This window comes from Phascolarctos cinereus, unplaced genomic scaffold (assembly GCF_003287225.1).
Source record: "Phascolarctos cinereus isolate Bilbo 61053 unplaced genomic scaffold, phaCin_HiC Scaffold_7;HRSCAF=346, whole genome shotgun sequence".
Classification (NCBI taxonomy): domain Eukaryota; kingdom Metazoa; phylum Chordata; class Mammalia; order Diprotodontia; family Phascolarctidae; genus Phascolarctos; species Phascolarctos cinereus.
Window position 1 is genome coordinate 3,351,323 of NW_027556180.1, and position 26,511 is coordinate 3,377,833.

Consider the following 26,511-nt stretch of genomic DNA (forward strand, 5'->3'; position numbering starts at 1 on the left):
TGGCGGTGTCTCGTCTTCTGTTGCAGTGCGTGTAACCTGTCCAGGAGCTTCTCTTCCAACTCATCCCACTCTGGCAATGAGACTGAACATGACGAGCACAACATAAAAAATTATGAAAATACCACCGTGTTTTTTATCTCCTGCTTCCAGTACCTGATTGTGGCCATCGCTTTTTCTAAAGGAAAGCCTTTCAGGCAGCCCTGCTTCAAGAATGGTGAGTTCAAGCAAAAGCTGCTCCCTGCTCTTCCCAGGCTGTCCACTCCTGTCTCGGCTGGGCCCTCGTCTTAAAACAAGATGGGCCATCCTCGGGACATGCTGTGCAATTTCCCTGTCCTTTGGTTCTTTAGCTCTTGGGATCCCCGGGACCTCCATTCCTTTCTCTGCCAGGGATGCAGTGGGAGAGAGACAGAGGCAGGTGAGAGAGGACAGATGTACGTCAGGCCGGCTGGGCCTGCAGGGGGGCTTAGAAGGTCATCAGCATGACCTCTGGGGGCTAAGAACCCCAGTTTTCTGGGTAGTTGAGGCATTTAGGGCTAATGATGTAGATAGTAAGCTCGTTGTCTAATAGAGCAGAGGGATCTCATTAATATTTGGGTTTAGAAAATGCTGTTTGTATTATCAGTGGTAAGAATATTGCTGATTGTATACAGAGAGTCAGATTTTCAGAGAACAGGAACATAGGCGTGAAACTTTGTTCATCTCTGATTCAGAAGGTCCTTCCAGACTCAAGAGTGCCCTGGGAGGGGACGCAGAGGGAGGTGTTCTGGCTGATCTCACTGGTAGGGGTCCTCAGCTGTAGGCCCTTCCAGGGCTAAAATCTCTGGTCCAGTGATAAAATGCTAAAGGTCGGAGAGATCCCAGGCCCCTGGCCCTGGCCTGGCCTGTTTGTCAGAGGGAATGTTGGGAGACATGGAAAGGTTTCTTTAAGCTTTCAAGTGCTGAGTCAGGGAGCCTTCATTAAGGGCCAGCTGTGTGCAGGCAGAGGAGGGGAGGGGAAGCACCAACTCTCTAGGGGCTGGTTAGAGACAGCCTCCGAGGGGAAGCACGGCCTGGGCTGTCTGGGAAGGCTTCTTAGAAGAGGGGGCCTCTCTTAGGCTTTCTGGCCATGGGGAGCAGGGAGAAGTCTAGTTCTTGGATTGGGGAAACAAGGGATAGGAAGCCAGGGTAAAGGGCGTCTGAAGCCCCGGATTGTTTCATGTTTGATCCTGGAGACAAGAGGGGAACTGCTGGAACTTGTCGATGAGGGGAATGACATGGGCATGGCGATATGGAAGTGAGCAGAAGATGGGCTGGAGGCAGGTAGACCCAGCAGCCATTGTTGCCACAGTCCAGATTGAGGGAAGCAGGGTCTGCCCCAGGAGAGAAGGGGGTGTGTTTGATGGCAGAATCGACAGAGTGCAGCAGCCGATGGGATCCTGGTCTGTGCCCTGTTACAAGCATGCTCAGCATCACTCTGGGTGTGCTGGGGGATGCCAGAGCGTGCAGAACACTGGGCCGAGAGGCCGAAAGACCAGTGTTCCCATCCGGCGTCAGGTACTTACTGGCTGGGTGACCCTGAACAAGTCACCTCACCTCCATCTGTCTCAGTTTCCTCATCTATAAAATGGAGATAATAATAGCACCCGCCTCTCAGGGTTGTTGTGAAGATTAAATGAGATACTACCTGTAAGGCACGCAGCAGGCGCTGTATAAATGCTTATTCCCTCCCCCACACCCACCCCCAGTTTGAAGGAAACTAATGTTTCTAAGAGGTGAAGAGGAAGAAAATTCCAGGTGTGGCCAGTGCCCCTCAGGTGTGAGAAGTAGCAGGCAGGTTGGTTTGGCCCTGGGGGCTTGCCAAGGGGGTGATATCTGCTGAGCCTGGGAAGGCAGTCAGGAACCAGGGTGGGAAGGGCTTCCCTCTGTTGGTGATGCCAGTGGTGCGTTGCCATGTTGACCTGCTGCCTGGCGGTGGTGGGTTGGCCGTGGCAGTCCTGTCTCCTCTCTCCTCTCTTTGTGTCTCCTTCATGATGCCAGTTATCTTCTTATGTGCTGTAGGCCTGACCTAGACAGGACCCAGCCACAGTGAGGTCAGGCCACCATCTTGAATCGTTCCACGAAAACCCCTCCATTAAGCTTGCCTTTGAACTAGCTTCTCCTTTTAACAGGTCCTTTGAGATTTCACAAATCAAGGAGATTGGGCAGAGGGGTTTATTTGGGCCGGTTGGTGAGGTTGGCTGTCGCATCTGGAGCGTTCAGTTTGATCTAATATTTGGCATTTTTGTCACTGGTGGAATTTATCAGTATCAAAAGAGCTCAAATCTGACGTAATAATACAGATTTTGTCTCATCACACAAAACCTGTTCTTTTCATAAGTTGCTTTGCTCATTTATTACGTGTTGGGAAAATGCCGGTAGCTTTATTACAAATAGCAAACATCCTGGGTCTGTCTGAGTTTGTGAAGGCTTTAGAACCTATGCCTGCTGTCCTGAATGAGGCCTACAGTGCCCTGCCCCCCAGTGGACAGACGTACGTATTGTGAGTGAACGTGGAGAGAACATGCTGTCTGTGATCTCACCAGCAACGGGCAGGCTTAAGACGTTAAAATGGAAGCTGTTGAGCGTCTGGAGGGACCGATGGTGTGGTGAACCTGCCTGAAGCAAACTGTTAACCAAACACTGGTTTTCTTTTTCAGGCTTTTTTGTTGTGTCTGTGATTATTTTGTATATCTTCATATTTTTCATCATGTTGCATCCTGTTGCCTATATTGACCAGGTTCTTGAGGTAAGAGTTCATGTCTTTGTCACAAAACCCTTTCCTGAATGTTCATAGTGGTGACTAGGTTAGGCACAAGCCAGTAGACAGGAGGGCCCCCGACTCCACGGCTGACCATCCTCTGTGGGAAGCAAACAGCCAGCAGCTGCTCCCTTCAGCTAGGCCTTAAGAATCCTGGCCCTTTTCTGGCCCTTTGGTGCTTGGCTCGGCAGCAGAGACGCTCCTGCCCTCCTTTATCTGCCAACAGCCCTTTGGGACCCCAGGGAGGACGTTCTCCTTTCTGCTGGAGTATTACAGTACAGTACAGAAGGACCAGACCAGGACGGTTCAGAAAACAGAAGGTGCGGCTGTTGTCTGGTCCCAGCCTGAGCTGGTTAGAAAAGTTCTGTTTCAGGATTCCAGTTTTCACTTGTGGTGTGAAGCCCGTGTTGGGGGAGGAGCTAAGGGATGCAGATGCTCAGGTGTGACCTGGTTCTTGGACTGATTGTTAGGAAACTCATGGAAACCAGCTTCCAGTCTTGCAGTGATTACCAAACACAGTCATTACAAAGAGAGGATTTTTCCTGTCCTTTCCTTCATTCAAGATTTCTGAGTTCATACTCTTGTGCCCATGGCATTAGTGAGGTGCTGGGCCTACTTTCCCTGTGACATGTTGGGGAGACAAAGGGGCCTCGGGCGGGGTTGACTTGTAATTTTGCTGCCGGTGAGCTGAGAGGAGCCTTGGTGTTTCTAGGCAGGCCCACCCCTAGCAGGATTGTCAGCCGTCTGTTCCACCAGAGGAAGGGATTTACTTGGAACCTAATGTTTTAATTCCCTTAGAAATCTATCTTCAAACCAAATGTGTCTGTTCTAGTTTTAATTCAGCACTTCAGCTGAATAAATGTTTCTGTTAACACCTACCTTGTATATGCAGGGAGCCCTGCAAGGTGTAGCTAAAGCCGTGAAAACATACAGAGACACACAGACACACAGACACACACACACACACACACACACACACACACACACACACACAGACACCCCCCCCCAGTGTAATGTGGACTTCTGGGATCGTGTCTTCTAGATCGTCTGTGTTCCGTATCAGTGGCGTATCACGATGCTCATCATCGTTCTCTTCAACGCGCTCGTGTCTGTCTTGGCAGAGGTAAGTAAGTCGCTTCTCAGGTGTCCCCTAACTGCTTTGGGGTTTGGTGCTGCTTGATTTAGCCTGATGAACCAGGGCAGTAGGAAAGGAGGGGACCGGGAGACGGCTAGAGGAAGCTCCCCGGGAGATTTCGCAGATTCCTTTCCCTCTTAGTTTCCGACTCTCTTCCCAGGAGGCCTTTTACAAGAGCTGCTGGTGACCTTGTTGCCCAGGTATGGCCCACCCCTCTCCCCGCCAGCTCCTCCCATCTCATCCTCTCCCAGAGTTCCTCATAAGAAGTGAGACCTCCCAAGGGTTGGAGGTGGGGGATGCCGAGTGCGGGGGCAGTTTCAGTAATCTAGAGTTAGACATTTTTCTCTAGAAGTCAGCAGTTACACTTTTCTGGAGATGAGGAGGAAATGTTGCCAATAGCAAGAAAATATAAATGAGAGTGTTTTTTGTTTAATCATGTTTTTATACAGTAAACACAAATACATTACAAAGTGGCTTTTTGGTCACTTTCCCCAGAGCCTAGTAGAGGACTGGTCTCCTTCCTGCTCATGATTTTCTGGGGTGTGGACTTAAGTTCTCCTCTGGGGATGAGAGCAGAGGCTGCAGAGCTTTGCACCAGACAGTGCAGCTCATTTCTACATTAGCAACAGACAGTTGGAAGTGGAGAGACGTGCCAATGGGAATGGATTTCCCAGTCTGTCCCTTAATGAACTGCTGTCAGAACATTGGGCAAGGGGCAGCTAGGTGGCACAGTGGATAGAGCACTGGCCCTGGATTCAGGAGGACCTGAGTTCAAATCCAGCCTCAGACACATAACACTTACTAGCTGTGTGACCCTGGGCAAGTCACTTAACTCCATTGCCTAGCTAAAAAAAAAAAAAAAGAACATTGGGCAGCGTGTCCTACACTCCTTCTGCCCTCTGAAAAGATGGCTTCTCGCAGTCAGGGCCACCCTTAGCCTTGGGGCCTGGGGGAGTGGGTCTTTTGGAAGCTTTGCTCATTTGTGGTTGGTGTGGGGGCGTGCCCTTCTCGGGGTTTCTGGAGGCAGCAAAACCAGAAAAAGAGAAACTTCCAAATCAGGGACGTCAGCCCCCGATAGAAATAGGGTCCCCACGGGCCGCACGCTAGCTTGGTTTTAAAATGTAATGTTATCTGTGTTTTATTATTGTTAAGGATTTCCCCGTTTCATTGTAATCTGGTTCTGGCCACGCACTACTGTTGGGGGCTGCATCTTTGCACCCTCTGTATGAAATTGTGATTTTTTTTCTTTCTCCCCAGCTTCTGTTTATTTCCTTGTGAAATTTAACAAAATGTTCAAGGAGTCCTTTCTGGTTGCTATTTTTTTTTTAAATTTCAGAGTAAAAAAGATATTTATGGTGAGGTATAGTGGAAAGAATGCTGGCTGAACTTGGAATCGGGAAAGGCCTAGATGCAAATTCCACCTCAGATACTTAGATCTCTGGGTCCCTGGCTAATGACTTCATTTCTCAGTCTCCATTATCCCATCTATAAAATGGACACAGTCATGCCAGTATCACCCCCCTCCCAGGTGGTTGTGATTATCAAGGAAGATCCTGGGTATAAAGTACTTTACAAACCCTTGTCCTGTGTTGATGCCCGTCCTGGGGCTCAGCCCAGGTGACCAAATCCAGACCACAGCATCTCCCAGAGAGGGCCCGAGGCACTGCGATGGTGGCCACTCCTAGCTGAGCTCCCAAAGGGTGCCCTTAGCATTATTCTCATTCTCACCTGTTCTGCTGCACTGTGTTGAGATTTGTGTCATGTCCACCTGACTAAGGAATGATTGTTAGTCCTTTTTCGTTCTTCCACCCACCGGAATGTGTCTCAGAGCTTCCTCCTGGACACGGTCCTTTGGAAGGTTGCGTTCAATCGAGACAAACAAGGAGAATATCGCCTCAGCACCACACAGCCGCCACAGGTTGGGAATCACCACTTACTGTCCAGGCTCTTGTGTGTCCTGTGCATTCTGGGTGGGGGGAGGGCTGGTGGGGGTGGGGGTGGCGTGGGGGGGATCGTCTTCCCTTCCATCTGCCATCTTTCCTCTCCATTGTGATACCCCAGACATGCATCGATGTGTTTTGGCGTCCATGCGTCTCTTCTCCTTTCCAAACCTCAGTGTTTTGTCAAGTTCTTAGTTTCAGTCGTGAGATTTATTTCTTCTATTTTTAGTTTTGTTTGTTTGTTTGTTTGTTTTGAGAAATTGAAATTTGTTCCTCGGGTCTCTGATTCTGAGACAGTGCTTCTTACAATTTCTTTTCCATTTGGCCTCAATTCTGTGTCTAAAACTCAGTAAGCAAAACCATTGCCTTGGGGAAGGATGTGTATGGAAATAGCTCTGGATAGCAAATAGTTTTTATTTTTACTTATCTCAGGAGCCTTGAGAACCTAATTAAGTGATAGTCTTGCCTGCGTTTGTCCATTCCCTCCCGCACAGATAACCTATTTCACACATGACAGTGGCTTGGGGAGTGTCAGTCCTAAACTGACCATTTTCTCCTAAAACTCTGTTGACCTGTAGGGGGACTCTCAAGTATCCACATTCCTTCTGAACTATTGCAGATCCATCCCTCGATCCATCCCAGGCCACCCAGCCTGGACATTAGTGCCGTGATCTGGGCTTCCTTTCCAGATTTCACGCTACTTTACAGGGGGTCCAGCTGGGCATCTTCCCCTTCCCCCTCCCATCCCTTTTGAAGTGAGCTTTGTACCTCACCCACCTTGGCCCCCTTGCCCCAGATGGGCTTTAAAGAATCCACAGAGGCTAGTAGTTAGGTATTTAGGATGAGGCTCCAAGTCCCCAGATCTGGGAACTGAGTTCCTCTGCTCTCCTGCTTTGAGTTTTTACCACGTTTTTCTTCTGTGTAACTTTGTCAGAAGACTAGTATGTTGGTCTGAGCCCTGGCGGAAGCTCTGACATATTTTACATACAAGTACACACGCACATACACGCATACATCCATGTACATAGACACATGCACACACATTCCAACTGCACCAGTTATAGGTCTCGTCCAGGTTTTCCACAGCCTGTATTTGGAGAAAGCTATGTTTGGACCAGTCAGGCGTGCTTAGCGATCCAGAGGGTTCCTTATTGGTAAAAGCTGTAGCCATTTTGTGATCTCTTACATTAGGTTTAGGAAACACTGAAACCTCAATCCACCAGAGTTTCCAGAGGAAATACTCAAGTATCTGCTGGTCAGACTTAGCATCGAAGAGCTCTTTAAAGCATTGCTGGTTAGGCCCCTGCCTGCCCCCCTAAATAGGAGGGGACTTGGCATGTTTGTTTCCTTAGAAGAGAGTGTCTGAATATCTCCTCAGGTCAAAGGAGCAAACCCCCCCCCCCCACGCACCCCTTGAGCGCGCCTACGCTCATGCACTCAAACACCACCACCACCACCACCACCACCACCAATACCAATGAGGCTTTTTGACTAATTATTTTGACAGCAAACACACTGTCACTTTTTGAAACGATTTTGTTTACTTTCTGTTTTCCCCAGTTTTATTGCTATCTGATTGGTAATAACTTGGTCCTTAAATGATTCTTTAAGAATTTATTAATTATTATCAGTAATCCTTAATGATCACTTTATCTAATCATGAATTGATTTAACTGTTAGCTATTCATTCTTATCAATAGCATAGTATTTCCTTCATGGATAAAGAACAGAAAATGTCGGGGCAGGGGTCCGAAGGCATACGGCCTGCCTGAGTCAGCACTTACCTTAGAGTGCAAAGTGATTGTGAAGGCCACACGAGTGACCTTTGCCACCCACTTTTCAGAATCGCAGCCCAGGCTCTGATACTGAATGCAACGTCAGGTCTGTGGACGATGTGGAGACGGAGCTTTGGTGTATTGACACTTACATGTGCATGTTCGTCTTATGGCAACGCTTTGGTTTTGTTATCCTTCTATTGCAAGCCGCTCCATGAGCCGTGGCCATCTGGGGAGGGGTGAGGCTTCTCGTGTAGCTGTTGGGCCTAGCCTGCTGCCTCAATCCCAGCGAGTGTGGCTGGCTCTTCCTGGCCTTGCATCTGGAGATCATCCTGGAGGGAGACCCCCCCATTGTTTCCATTTCACCCACAGGAGCCAAGAGCTGGGCTTCCTGGCCTGTGGAGGACTGGAAACTGGGGAGCCTCAGTCCCTAAGTGGAGAAGGTGCAGACATATTGTCTGGGGTTCCCCCTGCTGGCTGCTCGAAGATGTGCAAATGCATCCACTGAGCCTCCTGCATGTTGGCATTCCAAAAGGGACCCAGGGCCCACTTCCGAACTGTCCGCCTTCACATTCTCGGGATTCCCGCCAGTGAGTGCTGTCTTTTTAGGGGAACGTCAGCATTCACACAATGTTCATTTAAATTCTAGCAAACTGGATTTTTGCTCAGCCACATCCTAAATCATTTCAAGTTGGGCCAGTGCATTCTTGATGATGCTTTATCTCTGCTTCTGTGGAGAGCTAGGTGGTGTTTGTCAAGCTGCTCGCCCCTTTGGGCCTCAGTTTCCTCATTTGCAGAATGAGATTGCCCTTGAGGGGGATCTGATGGTAAACTGAGCATTTGTTAACTCTGAAGACTGTCTCGCTGACTGGCAGCGCATTACTGCAGTTACTCCGTCTCCCCGCGTTGGCGCCATCAGGGAGAGGCAACATCGTCGTGGATTTGTGGTTGGCTTACACTCAGGAGCAGCTTGTGCTAATCAGAATAGGAATCATCTGCATTCATGGAGAGTTGGCAGTCAGAATAAAGGCTCTTCCTATTCTCTGCTTACGTATGTTAATTTTGGGGCTTTAGAAAATATTTAGTATTGATACAGAAGACTTGGAAAAAGCAGTGTCATTAAAATCCATTCCTAATGCGTGATAGTGGCTGTGTAATCTCTGGCGCCACTCATAGGCTTGTTTCTAAAGTGGTCATGGCCAAAAGTAGGGAGGTCTCTTGGGTCCGGGGTACAAAGGAGGGAGCCAGTCGGGGCGGGCATTTCCGAAGAGGCCGAGGGGCATCTGGCATTGTCAGCACCAGGCCAGCTTGCTCACCTTTTGGACCGGCTGCTCAGAAATGCCCTTTGGGACACAGCTTTGGACCTCATGCCTGTGGTGCGTCTTCTGCTCTCTTGCCTTGCAGTCATCACTCCGCTCCTTCCCCTTCTTCTCTCCATTGTGTCTGTGAAGTGTTGCCACTTTGTGATTTCTGTGTTTGCTTGGAGGCCCTTAGCATAGAAGCCTTTTTTTTTTCTTTTGGTTACTCCATTCTTTGTGTATGTGGTTTTTTTGGGAAGGTGAAGAGACATTGTATCAAACAATTGAAACAATTTAACTTGGTTCTTATACTTGTCTGAGCATTCATTTTGAAATTGTGCTTGAAAGCATGGCATGAGCATTGTTTTTACTAATTCGAATTGCTTTAAGCTCCCTTTTGAAAAAGCAGTTTCCCTCAGTTCTAGCAGCTGGGTGCACTCAAACCCCTAGAGAAGGCGTGTTTGCTTTCTTATCACAGATCCCTCCTCACAGAAAGCGCTGACAGCTGTCAGCCTTGGGTTTGTCCGTCCTTGCAGCAGTTTCTCACCTCCTGCAGGATCTGTGATCTCTGCACGCTGAAAAGAGTGCAAGGGGATGGTTTCTTTTTTAGGTTTGATTTCTAATGACAAATTCTCCTTTTCAGTTCTTAGTCATATTGTAAAACTTGCTCATATAATCCCTTCTCCTCTTTGCTTTTTCCTGCTTCACTCCACCTTCCATTCATCTCCCCTCTAAAAAATTTATCCGTGTAGAGGCTAGAGGTGAGTAAGCTCCCCCCCCAAAAAAAAAACTGGTTCTAACACAGAACTTTACAATGTGGGTTTGGTGTTACTGGGTTGGAAGTGTGAATTCCCAAATCAAGAACAACCCACCAAATTAAAAAAAAAATTAAACACTGTCCAGATCCAAATCTGGGTCCTTTCTCCTCCCCACTGTCAATGTCATTATCATTCCTGACTTTTTCAATTATCCAGGTTCCCCAGAATCAGCAGATTCAAAAGTGAGGGTTCATTTGATTATACTTAGAGTTTGATAGCCAATCTTTTCTCATTAGTAGGCCTCTTTTAGGCTAATCTGTGTTGGAATTCATTTGGATTTCTTGAATACATAACTAACAGACAGCTCTTGACAACCCTTGAAATGCCATATTACGTGTTGGCCACAGATAGTCTGTAAAATGTTATCAGTGTCTCAAACTGTGCCTGTGACCTTTGACATCTGCCAGGAAGGCCCTAGCCATCCTCTTTGTGAGCTGGCTGCCTTACCTGGTGCTTTTCTGTCCTTTTCCTCTAAGGAAGGACCTTGAATCTTCTGGGGCCAGTTCCTTGAAGCTTCACATTTATTAATGCCACACTGACTATTTATTTAGCACTTAGTATGTGCCACACAGTGAGGAGACGAGCAAAAAGAAGAGTCCTTTCTCTCTAGGCACTTGCAGTCTAGTGGAGGGGTCACTGGGAAAAAATTGTGTCCAGTGTGTGCAAACGATATGGACCAAATGAACTGGGGAAGGCCCTTCCACATAGAATGATTCAGAGGAATGCCCCTGGTGAATCCCCTGTGCCCTCTCCGCCCCCTCCTGTGGACCCTTTGAGGGAGAAGTTATCTCATCAGTTCTTTCTGTTGGGGTTTTCCCAGGGCCAGGGGAAGGCTTTGGTACTATATCAGGAAGGCAGATAGATATGCCAGGGGGCCACTAATAAAAGGAAAGTGCCTCCTCCTCCTTGACTGTGCATTTCATGGAGTGCGTCCGTTTGGCATCTTAGTAATGCTAGTGATTCAGGATTGTTTTCAGCTAATTGGCAGAATGTTAAGTGTTTGGCAAAGGCACTTTTTGAGAAAGATAGGAATCATTTATGCCTTTACAAGGAATTTCTCTTACATAGAAAGGTGAGGCGCTCTCCCAGAGAACTCTTGGTAACAGAGGCCATTAAACCCATTCGTCACCCTGACCATTCATTGCCAGCATCACCAGCTTTGGGGGGAGGGGGAAGGGGAAACAGGCTGCCACCAATATGGAAAATCTGTCCTCTCTCCCTAAGGCGTTGAGGGGACGCTCATTTTTCTGAAATGAGTTTTGGTCGTTGGGGGCCTCTTCCTTCTATTTCTTGGTCACTCTCAGAGCTGAATGTGGCCCAGATGGAACTCTTTAGCTGAGAATATGTTAAAAGCTGGTGTTTTAACATTGCTCTTGTATGTTATTTTCCTCCTCTCTTTCTCAGGAGTCAGTGGACCGTTGGGGAAAGTGCTGCATATCATCGGTGCTTGGCTGTAGGAAGAAGCCTCCCAAGGCCAAGTACATGCATCTGGCCCAGGAGCTGCTGGTTGACCCCGAGTGGCCTCCAAAGCCCAGCACAACCACAGAAGCCAAAGCCTTAGTCAAGGAGAATGGATCCTGTCAAGTCATCACTGTCACGTAACAGCGACTCTTGATGGCTTGCCCTCGAGCGGCGTTGGGGGGTGGAGGGGACTTCCTGGCAACATGTGCGGAACGTAGGCTCCTTGGGGCGATTCGGTTGGAGCTTTGGTAAAAGTCGGGGGGGTGTTTAAGTCCTGTATTCTCAGCCAGTGACTTTCAGTCAGGCCTCGTCACGCTCACCGTCCCATCTTGGATGCTGAAGTGATGGGGGGTGCTGCTGTCGGTGGGGAGGCGGGGCGTGGGGGTTTGTGCTGTTACCGAGGCTGCTGGCCCGCTCCTGACTCAGTGGGGCCTCTTGCAGAGTCGTGTCCATTTAAACCTCGGCCACGTAGGAGGTGCCTCTACTTTGTTGCTCCTCACAGCTGTTAGGTCGATCTGGCCTCTGGCCGCGGCAGCAGCTGCCTCCATGCTTCCCCTCCCTGGCCCGCTTGAGCGAGCGTTTGGTGTCAGTGACGCTTCGTTCTGCATCTTTCCTTCCTGTCTACCTATCTGTCAAAGGATGAGACAATGAGGACCTGAGACAATTTGGTCCTGATCTTTTTGATATTAAATCTCAGACTTGCAAGGTTTGCCCCAATGGGTGAGGGGCTAAAAGCTCACCTGACCCGGCAGTTCTTGTAGCCACGTGCTTGGCAGCTGGCATGATGTGGCCATGAGGTGGCAGCAGTGGTCACGAAGGATGAAAGGGCTGGTGTGAGAGAAGGTGATCCCCCAGACCGGTTCTGAGCCCAAGGAGCTCAGCTCCTAGGGAGCAGAAGACGTGCTTGATGGAGCGTGTCGATGGCCCTGGATGGGGCAGGTGAGGTCAGCTGTGAATCTGGTGCATGTGTGGCTCTCCACCTCGTGAGGTCCCTCTTCTCCCTGGGACAGCAGAACCAGATGTTCTCGTTCCAACCTCTCCTTCCGGTGACGTTGATGAAGGAGAGAAGGTGGCCGGGGCCACCTGGGCCCACTGTTGCTGATGTGGCCACTGATGAGTTTTCCGTAGGAGAGATAATGGAATAGGAATACACTTCTGATTACTTTTTGTAAAGATTTGTTCCATGGAGTGATTCTACGAAGCTATCTATGCATCTTAGACCTTTGGAGCTGTGATTTCGCACGGGTTGTTTTCATTTCTCATTGTCTTAATCCTTTCTTCACTTGTTGTAGGTACCCACGTGCCTGGGCACCCCTAAAGAACAGGCCCTGATGCTTTTCCAAATCCTTCCTTTATTTTGGGGTTCGTGTGCTGCAGTGTTTAATTACACGGGGATGGCTCTGAAGCAGCGGGAAAGTGCTGGTCCTCCAATCCCACCAAACACCTTTGAACGCAAGTGTGTCTCGGCTGTTTTGAAGCCCCCCTTTTTTCATATGCTGGGGTGTAGGAGGTTTTCTATCGCGTCTGCCCATGTTGTTTTCCCAGGAAGACATAGTTTGTAGCTCTGTGGAAGAAGCTTTGGAGGAAGTTAGCTCTGACCATCGGATGTGTGTTCATTCGTAGGCTGTAACTGGTGGCTTCCAGAATGTGGAGAAGTGTTTGTTGTGAATTCAGGTGGGCCCTGCTGTGTGCCCTCGATAGAGATGTCCTTTCTACTGTGTGGGTCGCCATTACATAGAAATTTTGATTCTGAATTTCATATTAAATTATTTGAGTGTATACATACCTAAAATTTAACATCTGTACATGTCTTATTTTGATGTAATAAGATTTTATAAATATTGTGGATTTAAATTTTATTTATGCACATACTGAAGGGACTGGGATGTCCAAGAAAGTAATTGTTAAATAATGATATATAACTTTTTAACTTTTTTAATAAATAACCAGATTTTTAAAGTGTGTCCCTCAGGGTTGTTGAAAGGTTCCTTACCCCTCTTGCCCTTTGCCCCTCCCTCCCAAGTAGAATTGATGATAACTGTATGTTTTCTATTCTCAACTACTGTCTGCTGCGAAAACAGTGCTGCAAATAATGTTGGCATCAAAGTGGCCAAGCCAAGGACAAAGGCAGTGATGCTTTTCATGTTCCCTTTGAAACCCTTCTCTTAAAGCACTCTTTCCAAGACACTTTGATTGGAGCAAAAGTGTTCCCATTTTCATTCTGTTTAGTTTTATTTGTTTTCCCTTATTTATAGAAAGCTCTGAGTTGTTAAAGCATGGTAAATAATAATTTAATACGTTTGTACGCTGTGTTCCCCAAGCCATCATTACATGCAGTGTCCAGACAGGATTAGAATTCAGACTTTGGAAAACACTCTAGGATTTTGTGCATGCACTGTTGATATTGTAACCTAGATTTTGTATATTTTGGGGGGAGGGAGGGTGGTTTTGAACACTTTTTAAAATTCTGGATGTTAATTTTGTACAGTTTATGGGCATTTACAACTATTTTTAATGTACTAGAATTTGATAATTATGTGCACATGAAATTAATAGAATAAAGTTATTTCCTGTTAGATTGCAGAATTCCCTGAAAACTTGGCTTAAACAAGAAAGTTGGTTTATATCAGAGAAATGATACTGCATCTTTATATTTTAAAATATGTATTGCTGCTCTAGAATGGTACCCTGTTGTCAAGAAGGCATACATACAGAATTGTAAATAGCTTGCTGAGATCTTTGGATTAAAGCGATTCAAGACTTAAAAAACTGAAGCGAATAAAATATATTTTCTTTTTTTTTCCTGTGATTGTGAGTTTGTTTGTGGTTTGTTTGAATTCCGATCGTTAGGGTTGCTTTGCTTTTCTGTGGCACCATCTACCTGGATTTATGGAGAGCAGGTATGTGCCGTTCTTTGGCTTTGTTTTGTCATGAACAGGAGTCCGTTTTCTTCCCCTCCCACTTCCACCTCCGTCGAGGGAAGGAACACGACACCAGGCTGTCGCAGGAAGCCCTGTGGTTAAGCTGCATCAGCTTCCGCAGCGACTGTCTCCAAAAAGTGTTTCTGGCCTGTTGTTAGTTGTGTCGTCTTTCAGAACCGTTTGTCTTTACGATATTGTTGATGGTGTAGAAATGGTTTTCCGGGTTCTGCTCACTTGACTGCATCTGTTCCTTTAAGTCTTCCCAGGTTTCTCTGAAATAATTCCCTTGATCATTTCATGTCATTTCTTTCTTTTTTTTTTTAAGATTTCACATACTTTAATCAAAAAATATATCGGAACAAATTGTCTACAGAAACAGATAGGAGTATCCAGCAATCTTCCCTTAAGCCAGATGTTAAAGAGACTGACCAAAAAAATATATATAAAACAATGCTGTTCTTTTCCCTAATTGGCAAAAATATATTTATATGAACATATAATGGGTTTCTTCTTAAATGGTTTAAAAATGTATCCATTGTAATTTCTGATACTGTAAATATTGATAGATGTAAACCACATAAAGACAAATTTTAAGAATATAAAGGATCCTGAGAGTAAACGTTTGAGAACTGCTGGTTTGGTGGACAGAAGACTGGCCTGTAAGCTGAGGAAGACATGGTTCCAGCCCCTGTTCTGACATATCCTGGCAAGTCATTTAACCCCAGTGTTCCAGGCAGGTGCAGAAAAGGTCCCAACCTGTATTAGGAGAGGGAATTTTCCTCACCTGAGAATTCTCTGTGGTCATGAATTCACAGGTATAGTCCCTATCCCTAGCCTTAGTATCAGCATCATTTTATATCTTAGAGCATGTTACCATACCCTAACTTGTTCAGCCATTCCCCAACTGATAGCCCTACCTCTCCAGTTTTTTGCCACCGCGAAAAGACCTGCTATGCATGTTTGTGTACACATGGGTCCTTTTTCCTCTTTCTCGGATCTCTTTGGGGCATAGAGCCAATAGTGGTGTTGCTGGGCCAGTTCAGTGACTTTTTCAGGCAGAGCTTCGGCTTTCCAAAATGGTGGCACCGCCTCCCAGCTCCACCAACAGCACATTAATGTGCCCATTTCCCCACCGCCCATCCCACTTCTAGCATTTTCCTTTTTTTGTCAGCTTTGCCAATTTGAGATTTAACAACTTGCTGATAGAATTTTTGAAAAATAGTTCCTGAGCAACAGTGCTGTTTCTTCAGTTATTAAGTTATTGTTCTATTACAACTTATTTTTATATATTAATATTATTATAGAGTTATTAAGTATCTTCCTATTACCTCTATTACTATTATGACTTGGATGAAGTCACATAAATGATGTGCAGATAATGCAGCTGAAAGGTCCAGCTAATAGGGTGGATTACAGAGCAGAATGAGGAAAGGTCTTAACAGGCCAGAACAGTGGTGTGGATGTAATAAGATAAAATTGACAGGCAATGTCTGATAGTGAACCTGTCTGATCGTGTGTGGGCCATTCAGCCCTTCCTCTCCCCAGCCTCTGTGCTAATGTGGCTGCTTTTTGGTTTAGTCCTTTTTTCATCGATGTGACCAAAGACACGTGGTAGTTTTGCTGCTTTTCAGATTCTTTATGTTTGTCCTTGTGCTGTATGGTGTCATTTCATTGTATCCACACACAGGTCAGCCGTTCTTCTGTAAGCACATCTGGAATTGTGATGTTAGGGTTCAGGGATGGTGGGTCTCCCATCCTTGATGAAAATAAGCTTTTCACATGGTTCTCTGAAAGGTGTTTCTGTTTGTGGTCTCCTGGTTTCATCCATGAGTATCCTTGGATTGACTTGACTTGGTTGAGTATCTTAAGCCAAGCTTTTTTTTTCTTCCAAGCTTTCTTTAAACTGGCTTCTACCTATCAGTCACTTCTCTCTGCTAAATGACTGGCTGTCACTTATAACCAGCCCCCATGTTTTACCCTGGCATCTCCATTTGGTCAGTAAGTCCAGTGATTGCTTGCTAAAGTGCGTTCTAGGCTCTTCAGTGTCTGCTGTGAAAATTAATTTACATAGTAAATTTCCTGATGAGACTGTAATTGGTGTTGATGTCATTTCTATTGTCCATTCCCATTTCTGATTTTCAGTTACTTCATTCCAGACTGTCATTTCACCTTGGCACTACATCTTTTTCTCATGCTTCTGATTTTATCTCCAGTGAATTGATGTGATTATACAGAAGACAGGACCAGCTCACATCAAAAACAAGTTTTCCCCTGCCTTAAAATGTAATTTTTTTCTTTATATTATTTTGTACTTTACCAATTTTCAAGAAAGCTTGTGAAATAGAAACATGGAGGTCTCTCTAATCTTTACAGATATTTAGCCTCTCATTCATTATTTGTGAACCTTCCTTCTCTCTGTTTTTCTCCATGTTCTGTCGAAGTCACCCTTACCCTCAGATGAGAAGGCATGGGAATGTTTGAGAGCAGTGGAAAAGAACCCATTGGTAAGGAGACATTGAAGATTCATGGAGGGGAGGGTTTGAAATAAAAAACACGGACAGGGGTTTGCTCTGCCAAGAACTATGCCTCGTTGTCAGAGACCAAAGAAAAGAGAGAGTGGGAGGCGATGTCAGGGGGGTTTGAGAAGAAAAGATGGGAGGAAAAGGACCTTCCATAGTAAACTAAGAACTCCGGTTCTCAAGCTGAGAGAGGGGATGGAGAAGGGGGTTACAGGCTTGAGGAGTCAAGAGAATGTTTGGAAGAACCTCCATGAGGTGTGGGATGGGTGATAATCAGGGAGGAATGGAAGGGCACCCTCGCTGCTTTGGGGACCCAGTTGGGGTGGGATGCCATGGATTGTAAGGTACACAGGCAGCTTAGTTGTGAGACTTCTGGTTTCCTGAGCGGAGGAGGCTGAGGTTTTGTAGAGAAGAGTGGCCATTGGCCTGGCTTCCCCAGGGCTGGCGGGAACTGGCTCCCTCATTTCCCCCAGAATTGTTCCTTTTCTTCCCTCCTTCCCTTCCACTGGTCCCTCTCATCCTTCCTCCAGACGCAGGTTTAATTTCTGTCCATTTATTAAACTTACCTGGTGAAAAAGAATAAAAAGGGCAGTAGGACCAGAGGGGACCAAGGATTCAAGAGCAGCGTCGAGCTGAAATGGCTGAGGCTGAGGTTGGAGTCAGGGCAGGGGGAATGGTCTGAGAAAGCATGGAGGGGCAGAGATAGCTGGACAGAGCAGGGAGACGTGGGCTGGGAAGAGGTGATGGTCATCAAGGGGAACGTCAGGGTGATGCAGTGGGAAAGTGGATCGTTTTTATGGTGAGATCTCAGGTGTGCTAGGTGTGAGGCTGAGGGGTAGTGAAGGACATCCAGGAACTTGAGGAAATGGGAGGTGATGCAGGGTCTACGTGGATGTTAAAGTTCCTGGCATTCTCCTTGGAGAGAAGAGGAAGATGGTGAGAGAGGAGGGAGAGAGAGAGAGAGAGAGGAGGAGGTGGACACACTGCAGCTCCCATAATTCAGACTGGGCAGAAAGTGTAATTATGTGGACTTCAGAGGAGGAAAAGTTGCAGAGTGGAGAATTGGGAAGCGATAGTGGGGAGCAAAGAGTATCTTGACTCTCTCCAGGCTCGCTATGTGGGGGGTGTTAGGGAGAGCAGAGCTGGGAAGCAGCCCCCGTCACCCCCTCTGTGAGTGTTCCCCCAAGGCTCTGTCCTAGACTCTCTTTCTTAGAGGCTCAGTGAGGGCTAATAAATCCAGCAGTCCAGGATGAAGGGGAATTTGTGTACTGTGGGAAGGCCCAGCGAATGGCACGAACCTATATAATGGTTAGCAATCGTTTGTTAAGCTCATACCATATTCCAGTAGCTCAAGAGAGATGTGAGATGCGTGCATTCAGAGAATCCAGCCCAAATGTTCCCACGGACGATTTGTGCCCGACCTGGGGTGGAGCCTTCTGAGCTCATGCTGGTCTGATCAGCCACAGTCAGACTCTCTGTGCCTTGACCCCAACATAGTGAGGCTGTTTTGGTCCTCTTGGAGAACGGAGGACAACAACCCCCCAACCATCACCGTGTTCCCGGTACTGGGCTAAGCGCTGGGTGTGTGAAGAAAGGCAAAAGAAAGCCCCTACTTTCCGGGAGCCGAGTCTGAGGGACGCCAGATAAACACAGGCTGAATCAGAGATGACCAGCAGAGGGCAGGCATGGGAAGGAAGGGGGATGAGGGAAAGGCTTCTGGCAGAAGGTGGGATTGTAGCTGGGACCTGAAGGGAGCCAGGGGAGCCAGGAGGTAGAGATGAGGCAGGAGGGAGGGCATTCCAGGCAGGGGCCACTGCCTGGGGCCAGGGAAAAGGCCTGGAAGAGGAAGGTGGAGTACTTTGGTCCAGTTTCCCTGCGTTGACTAATTCGCTTCAGGAACTATAATGAAGGAAAGCAATCACAAAAACACCACACAAATAAAGTCACATCTAGACAACTGGCAAAACATCAGCTGCTCATGGGTAGGCTGAGCTAATCCAATAAAAATGACAATTCTACTTAAATTAATTTACTTATTCACTGCCATACCAATCCAACTACCAAAAATGATTTTATAGAGCTAGAAAAAATAACAATTCATGTGGAAGAACAAAAGGTCCAGAATATCAAGGGGATCAGTGAAAAGAAGTGCAAAGGAAGGTGCCCTAGCCGCACCAGATCTAAAACGATGTTATAAAGTAGCAATCGTCAAAACGACTTGGTCCTGGCTAAGAAGTAGAGCTGTTGGTCAGTGGAGTAGGTTAGGTACACGAGACACAATAGTCAATGACTACAGTATCTACTGTTGGATAAACCCAAAGACCCCAGCTTCTGGGGTAAGACCCCACTCTTTGACAAAGACTGCTGGGAAAACTGGAAAAGAGTATGGCAGAAACTAGGCATAGACCAATATCTCACACCATATACCAAGATAAGGGGGCAGCTAGGTGGATAGAGCACCAGCCCTGGAGTCAGGAGGACCTGAGTTCAAATCCTGCCTCAGACATGTAACACTAGCTAGCTGTGTGACTGGGGCAAGTCATTTAAACCCAATTGCTTCACCAAACAAACAAACATAAAAGGTCAAAACGGGTACATTATTTAAACATCAAGGATGATAACCTAAGCAAATTAGGAGCAATGAATAGTTTATCTGTCAGATCTATGGAGAAGGGGAGAATTTATAATTAGATATAGGATTATAGATAACATTATGAAAAGCAAAATGGATAATTTTGATTACGTTGAATTAAGGTTTTGCACAAAGCCAATGCAACCAAGATTAGAAGGGAAGCAGAAAGCTGGGAAACTTTACAGCCAATGTTTCTGATAAAGGCCTCATTTCTCAAATATAGAGAGCTGTGTCAAATTTATAAGAATTCAAGTCATTCTCTAATTGATAAATGGTTAAAGGATATGAACAGGCAGTTTTCAGATGAAGAAATTAAAACTAGTCATATAAAAATGCTCTAAATTACTGTTGATTAGAGAAATGCAAATTAAAACAACTTGGAGGTACCACTTCATACCTATCATATTGGCTAATACCACAGAAAAGGAAAATGATAAATGTTGGAGAAGATGTGGGAAAATTGGGACAGTAATGTTGTAGTGGAGTTGTGAACTGATCCAACCATTCTGGAGAGCAGTTTTGAAATATGCCCAAAGGGCTATAAAACTGCATACTCTTTGATCCAGTAATGCCACTACTAGGTCTGTATCCCAAAGAGATCATTAAAAAGAGAAAAGGATCTACATGTACAAAAATCGTTATAGCAGCTCTTTTAGTGGTAGCAAAGAATTGGAAATTGAGGGGATGCCCATCAATTGGGGGGTGGCTGAACAAGTGGTGGTATATGAATGTAATGGAATACTATTGTGCTATAAGAAATGATGAGCAGGCAGACTTCAGAAAGACCTGGAAAGACTTGTATGGACTGATGCTAAATGAAATGAGCAGAACCAGAACATAGTATACAGTAACAACATTGTGTGATGACTGACTTTGATAGACTTAGCCCTTCTCAGCAATGCCAGGATCTAAGACATCTCCAAAAGTTTCATGATGGAAAATGCTGTCCACATCCAGAGAAAGAACTGTGGAATCTAAATGCAGATCGAAGCATATTATTTTCTTTTTTGTGTGTGTTTGTTTTTTTGTTTGTTTTTTCTTTCTTGTAGTTTTTCCCTTTTGTTCTGATTCTTTTTTCACAACATGACTAATGTGGAAATACGTTTAATATGATTGTATATGTATAGCTTATATCAGATTGCTTGCTGTCTTGGGGAGGGGAGAGGTTAGGAAGGGAGGGAGAAAAATTTGGAATTCAAAATCTTATAAAAGTGAATGTTGAAAACTGTCTTTACATGTAATTGGAAAAAATAAAATGCTATTAAGTGGGGGGGAGGGAGAGACTACGTGGGAGAAGAAAGACATAAGAAAATTAGAAAGGAAGAGGTCAGGTTATATGTGTGGGGGGTGCTTTGAGTGCCAAACAGGATTTTAAATCTGATCCTGAAGTTAGCTAGCTAGTTGGCGTGAGCTGTGCGGGAATGGAACACGGAGAGGGCAGGAATGAGGAACACTGGAATAAGAGGAGGGGGAAAGGAGCTGGGACAGTTTTCTCCTAAATGGCTGTGAGACAAAGCTCTGCTTTGAACCTTATGGCTAGAGAAGCCTCAGCATGCGGCCAGCATGAGGTACAAAGGAAGTGTTGGCGTGTTATATGGCAAAATCCATGACCTCACAGACTTGGGGCCACGCCAAGCCTTGGCAGGACTGTTGGTGTCCTTTCTAGATTTCGGTGTTGCACATGGGTATTTGTACAGAAAGCAGAAAAGGATGTGTGTGTCTGTGTGCACACGTGTGTGTTCATGCTTAAATACATGTGGAACTGATCCCAGCTGGGCTGCTGGTGACCCTCAGACACAGTGAGGCCGCCGTGGAAACTCTGCAGGTCTCTCTAAGGGCCAATGTCTATTTTATAGCCGCTCCCCATCAGCCACACTCTGTCACTGTAGCACAAAGCCATCCAGAAAGTGTTTGACACGCAGGAGGGTTTGACTGGATCAGTGCCCGTCCCTCTCAGCCTGTAAAGGAAATTACAGTGTGTGAGTCAGTCAGGATGCATGTCCTACTTTTAAATTTTTTAAAAAAGTAAACACCACTCTCAGAAACTTCCCTTCTCTTCCTTTCGTTTGCTTTCTCTTTTCCTTTCTTCTCCTTTTCCTTCTTCCATTGCTTCTTTCTTCTTCTCTCCTCTCCTTCCCATTTTCCTCTCCTCTCTTCTCCCCATCCATCCCTCCCTCCCTCCCTCCCTCCCTTCCTTCCTTCCTCCCTCCTCCTCCCTCTCCCTCCCTCCCTCCTCCCTCCCTCCTCCCTCCTTCCTTCCTTCCTTCCTTCTTCCTTCCTTCCTTCTTCCTTCCTTCTTCCTTCCTTCCTTCCTTCCTTCCTTCCTTCCTTCCTTCCTTCCTTCCTTCCTTCCTTCCTTCCTTCCTTCCTTCCTTCCTTCCTTCCTTCCTTCCTTCCTTCCCCCCGTCCCTCCCTCCCTCCCTCCCTCCCTTCCTTCCTTCTCTTCTGAAACTCATGATGTACTTTCCTAGGGAGCCTGGGACCTACCTTCCCAAACCGCTCTTGGTGTAGCTGCCTCCCCCTTCTCTGGTCAGCAAAGCCGACCGAATGGCTGGAGGAGAGCCTGGATCCGATGGCCAAGGCTGGTGCTTGGGCCTTAGGGAGGCTGGGGACCGGGTAGGGAGGAAGGGTGGTCCCGGGCCTGGCTGCCTGCAGGGAGGCGCTCTCCCTGAGGACATGCCCTCCCGTACGGGGCCGGGTCCCTTTGTCCTGCTACTTCTTGCCTCCACAGTCCCCTTCTCCTTTGCTGCCATTGGTCTTTCATTCACTCGTTACAGTAGCTGAGCGCCTTCTGTTTGCTAAGCTGTGGGGAAGGGGACAAGAAGAAAGAGGTCCCATTTCCTTGCCTCAAGGACAACCCAAGAGCGGGCATGGTTTGGTAGCTGCCGCCAGGTCTGAAGGCTGGCCTGGGGGTCCCTACTGGGACTGGTGGAGGGGCCACCAGGGCTTCTAGTGGACCAGTGATTCTCATTCATCTCCTATGTGTTCAGGGGCAAGGTCAGCGGGGGTGGGGGGGTGGGGGGGGAGAGCTGATGTCTTTTTTTTTTTTTAGGCAATTAGGGTTAAATGACTTGCCCAGGGTCACACAGCTAGTAAGTGTGAAGTGTTTGGTCTTAGGCTAGATTTGAACTCAGGTCCTCTTGACTTCAGGGCTGGTACTCTATCCACTGTGCCACCTAGCTGCCCCAAATTAGTGTTTTTTAAAACATTTTTTTACTTTTGATCAGGACCTGTGACTTTTTTCTTTCTTTTTTTGCTTTTTGGTGAGGCAATTGGGGTTAAGTGACTTGCCCAGGGTCACACAGCTAGTAAATGTCAAGTGTCTGAGGCCAAATTTGAACTCAGGTCCTCCTGGCTCCAACTGATGTCTTGTGTTCTGAAGGCCAGTGCCGCTTCCTTAGCCATTAGCCTCCTTCTATCTGTGGATGACAGCAGGAGACATGGATGCAAGGCCAGCTTGTGGGGCATCCTCTGTTACCTTCATGTGGATTTGCAGAATCACAAGCACCTTCATGGTGGTACGAGCCAGGCCTGTCTTCCCTTGCCATGTCCTAAGCTCCTGACCAAAATCTTCTTTGTCTCTCTCACATCCGAACTTTCCTGCCCCGGGCCCTATTCCTTTATGGCTCTGCTTGGGCTGGAGGTAAAACAAGACCTAGTCCATCAGACACCTCTGTGCCAACCCGTCCTGTGTTCTCCCGAGACCCGTCTTGTATGGGTGGTTCAGCACCATGCAGCAGTCCTCCAGAAAACCCATCAAGAACACATCCTCTTGGTGGGGGGATATGTGCTAGAGAGCTGGGCTCTGGGCCTCGACACTGTGGTGGGGGGGAGGAGAGGAGGGACATGGGGACAAGGGGGAGCAGTGACTGACTGTCTTCAATATTGGGAGAGATCTGCCTGGCTCTGCTCGGCCCCATGAGGTAGGACTGAGAGCAAAGGAGAGATGCCAGGAAACTCTTCTGAGCCACTGGCACTGCCTTGGGGGGGGGCGGCTCCCCCTCCCTGGAGGCCTCGAGTGCAGGAAGGGATTGCTCTAGCTGGGCCCCTGTCGGCCCCTAGGGCCCGTGAGCTCCCTCCCAGCTCCAGCAAAGCTGTAACTCTGGCTCCTGGGGTCAGAAGGAAGCCTGCTGCAGTCCAAGCTCAGCTCCCCCGAACATTCCATGTTACACAAGACCCACACACGCTTCCCCAAATGAAGAAATACTTCAGGTCAATCCAGGAAGCATTTGTCAGCTGCAAGACACTTCGGGGGTGCTGGGATGCAGATGGAAGAGAGAGTGTCCTTGTGAAACTTTGCCGAAGCAGAAAGGTCTGGAAAAGCAGACATTGAGATATGGAGACGTAAGGGGAAAGCCTTTCGAGGCAAAATCCACGTTCTGCCCCTTTGGAAGTGTTGGAGACTCGGAGACCATAACCGTATATGCCCCAGGGCATAGATGGCATCCTTCCCCCAGTGCCCCAAGCCGCTTATCTGTGGGAGACCCCAAGAGAAGTCGGGGAAGCATGCCTGATGGAATCAGGACATATCATTATAAGCCGCAGAAAAGTCCCTGCTCAATGGAACCATTCTGAAGCCTGAAGCACCATCTGACAGGACCCCTCCTACCTGGGGATGACTGACCTTAGCATGGACACTGAAGGGGCCAAAGAGAAGAGGCTTCTCCTGAGCCTGGGCCAACGGTCACTGTCCTATCTGGAAGGGCACAATAAGAAAGACCACTGTAGCCTTCCAGCCGAAGACAGTGCCGTGCCACCCTGAACTGAGCCAGCGGCTGAAGGTGGTGAAAGATTGAGGTCACCCATCAGAGAGGAAGCCCAGGGAGTCCAGAGGACTGAGCCCTGTCCAGCAGAGGCTCTGAACTCTTAGATGATCCCAGTGGCCCATCAACCTGCCCATCCCAGCCTGGCAGCGGTGCCCAAGGAGGTTGACCTGCCCATCCCAGCTTGCTACACAACAGGAGGGCAACTTGCCCATCCCAGCCTGGCAGCATCTAGGGAATGAGTGGCCTGTTCATAGCAGCACAGCAGCAGGAATGCTGGTAGCTGGCCTAGCCCAGCGGCAGACTGACCTGTCTAGTGGAGCCCAGTGAGAAGACAGCTCATCCATTACCATCAACACTGCACCTAGTAGCAAACGTGCTGAGGACCTTTGTGAGAAAGGCCTTGGATGTCTTGCATGTGGGGCTGGGGGAGCCTTGGTCACATGTGCTCCAACCATATGTGTGTGTGCGCCCCATTTCCATTGCTTTGAGTTCGGTCCATTCTCCCTCCGTGGACTCTTGTGTCTGTTTATGGGACACTGTGTCCCAGGTAGGGCTTTCTTTGGGTGGGGGTTAGAAATGCTTGCTAATGACTATTCTTGCTGTATTCAATTTGAGTGAATGCCCTTGCTAAAGAACTAACTCAGTCTAACTGGCTGATATACATGTATATGTATACATATACATATGTAAACTATATTCAACAAGTCAACTCTTTATTTCAAATTAAATGAATTGTCAGAATTTAAATTACATGACAGTCCTATACATTCATTCAACAAACATTTACTGGGCACTTCCTGTGTGCGAGGTACTATTTTAGGTGCTGTGAGGAACACAGTGATGAAGACCTTGTGTCGTCTATAAAATGCAATTTATGGACGAATGTTCTTTCCTTTGGCTCGATAATTTTGTTATGCGCCAATATAATAATAGCAGCTGATACATAGGACTTTAAAGTTTGCAGGTCATTTTCTCTGCCTTAAGTCATTTGGTCTTCACAGACTTCTTCTGTAGGTCCCATTGAGATCAGTGCCATTTTATGAATGAGGAAGTTAAAATTTAGAGATGAAGTTATTTGTTGAAAGTCATTTATTAGTAAATGTTTGAGTCAGGACTTGAACCTGGGTCTTCTGGCTCTGAACCCAGTGCACATTTGATGATTGAGGGTTCCTTCTTGTCATGTCGAAGAATAGCCTCGTTCTGCTTGACCCGAGAGGGCAGAACCAAAAGCCACACTCTTGGGTCCAGTGATCTCCCTACTGCACTACCTCTCTGGAATAAAAGGGTCGTTGAGTCCCTTCCAACTCAAATCCTGTGGTTCTCTGAAATGATGTTGATTGATTCCAAGATGGAATTGCATCTTATGTGATCCTGACTGCTCCTCTTCACTCTTCCTCTCTGGGTTCTAGCTCCCAGCTCTCACAAGATGGCAGCTCCCATTGGGCACCTGAAAGCCTACATGGCCTCCAATCCCATGTGTGGCAAGGGAGCCCTATACCTATGTCAGTATATGCATATGTGCTTCTCCCAACTGGGAGATTGTTATGGTGGTGGGAGCTTCTGTGCTCTGAGTTACGCCTAAAAACCTGCAAGTTGTGAGGACCCAACCTTCCGGGAAAGGGTGAGTGTTGGTAGAGGGAGTTAGCGCAGAGAGGGGTGTTACAGAAAGACAAGATGATAAATGCCTACACCTGCCTACACCTGCCTACAACTCATGGGTTGAAAGCTGCCTCATGATAAAAAACCCCAAACCCAAAACTTGCTTTCATATTAAGCATCTGATGGAGGGAGTTGGGTGGCCAGTGGGTGGGTGAGAGCACTGGACTTGATGTCAGGAAGACCTGAGTTCAAATTCCTGCCTCAGACATACCTACTTGCTGTATAAGGCTGGGCATGTAACTTAACATTTGTCTGCCTCAGTTTTCTCAGATGTAAAATGGGGATGATAATAATAATACCAACCTGCCTGGGTTTTGGTGAGGAGCACGTGAGAAAAGATTTATAAAAGCACTTAGCCCGGCCCCCAGTACTCGCTAGGTGCTGTATGAGTGTTTGCTCCCTCTCCTGCCTGACGATACCACTTCCCTTTACAGTACTGCTTCTGCTTTTTCCTCACACCCCTCTTCCCCATCACTCTTGGTGCTGGGGGAGTTAGAATATTCCTTGCTCCCCATTGCCACTTCTGGCCTCTGCAGTTCAAAGCAAATCTTGGGAGCTTCTATCTACTGACCTCCAGGACACTTGCTCCTTTCTCAGAGTTCAGTGCCCGATTCCCAGACTCTCTCCCCCACTTCCTTCCCTCATACAAAGGCACTTCAACATGCATGTTGATTCTCCCTCAAACACCCTAAACCTCCCAGTTCCTTGGTCTGCTCAGTTCCCAGGACCTGCTCCTCCATTTTGGCTCCATATATGCAAGGATGGTCACACCCTTGATCCAGCCATCACCCACAACTCTGCTACTTCCATA

The 26,511-nt window shown here is 47.2% G+C and overlaps 1 protein-coding gene across 6 annotated transcripts in view; it reads left to right on the plus strand.

Annotated features, from left to right (window-relative positions):
- ATP13A3 (ATPase 13A3) overlaps nucleotides 1–14,001 on the plus strand; it is an 81,679-nt gene extending 67,678 nt beyond the window's left edge. For 3 of the 6 annotated variants that reach the window (XM_020964636.2, XM_078147367.1, XM_020964640.2), the window contains 5 exons: nucleotides 27–214; nucleotides 2,676–2,764; nucleotides 3,819–3,899; nucleotides 5,740–5,829; nucleotides 11,147–14,001. In XM_020964636.2, the coding sequence (XP_020820295.1) occupies nucleotides 27–214; nucleotides 2,676–2,764; nucleotides 3,819–3,899; nucleotides 5,740–5,829; nucleotides 11,147–11,344 (646 nt within the window). In that variant the 3' untranslated portion in view covers nucleotides 11,345–14,001. Of the gene's footprint in view, nucleotides 1–26; nucleotides 215–2,675; nucleotides 2,765–3,818; nucleotides 3,900–4,071; nucleotides 4,112–5,739; nucleotides 5,830–11,146 lie in introns of those variants that run through there. The other 3 variants (XM_020964639.2, XM_020964638.2, XM_078147368.1) reach the window with 3 other exon arrangements.
- Nucleotides 14,002–26,511: the final 12,510 nt, after the last annotated feature.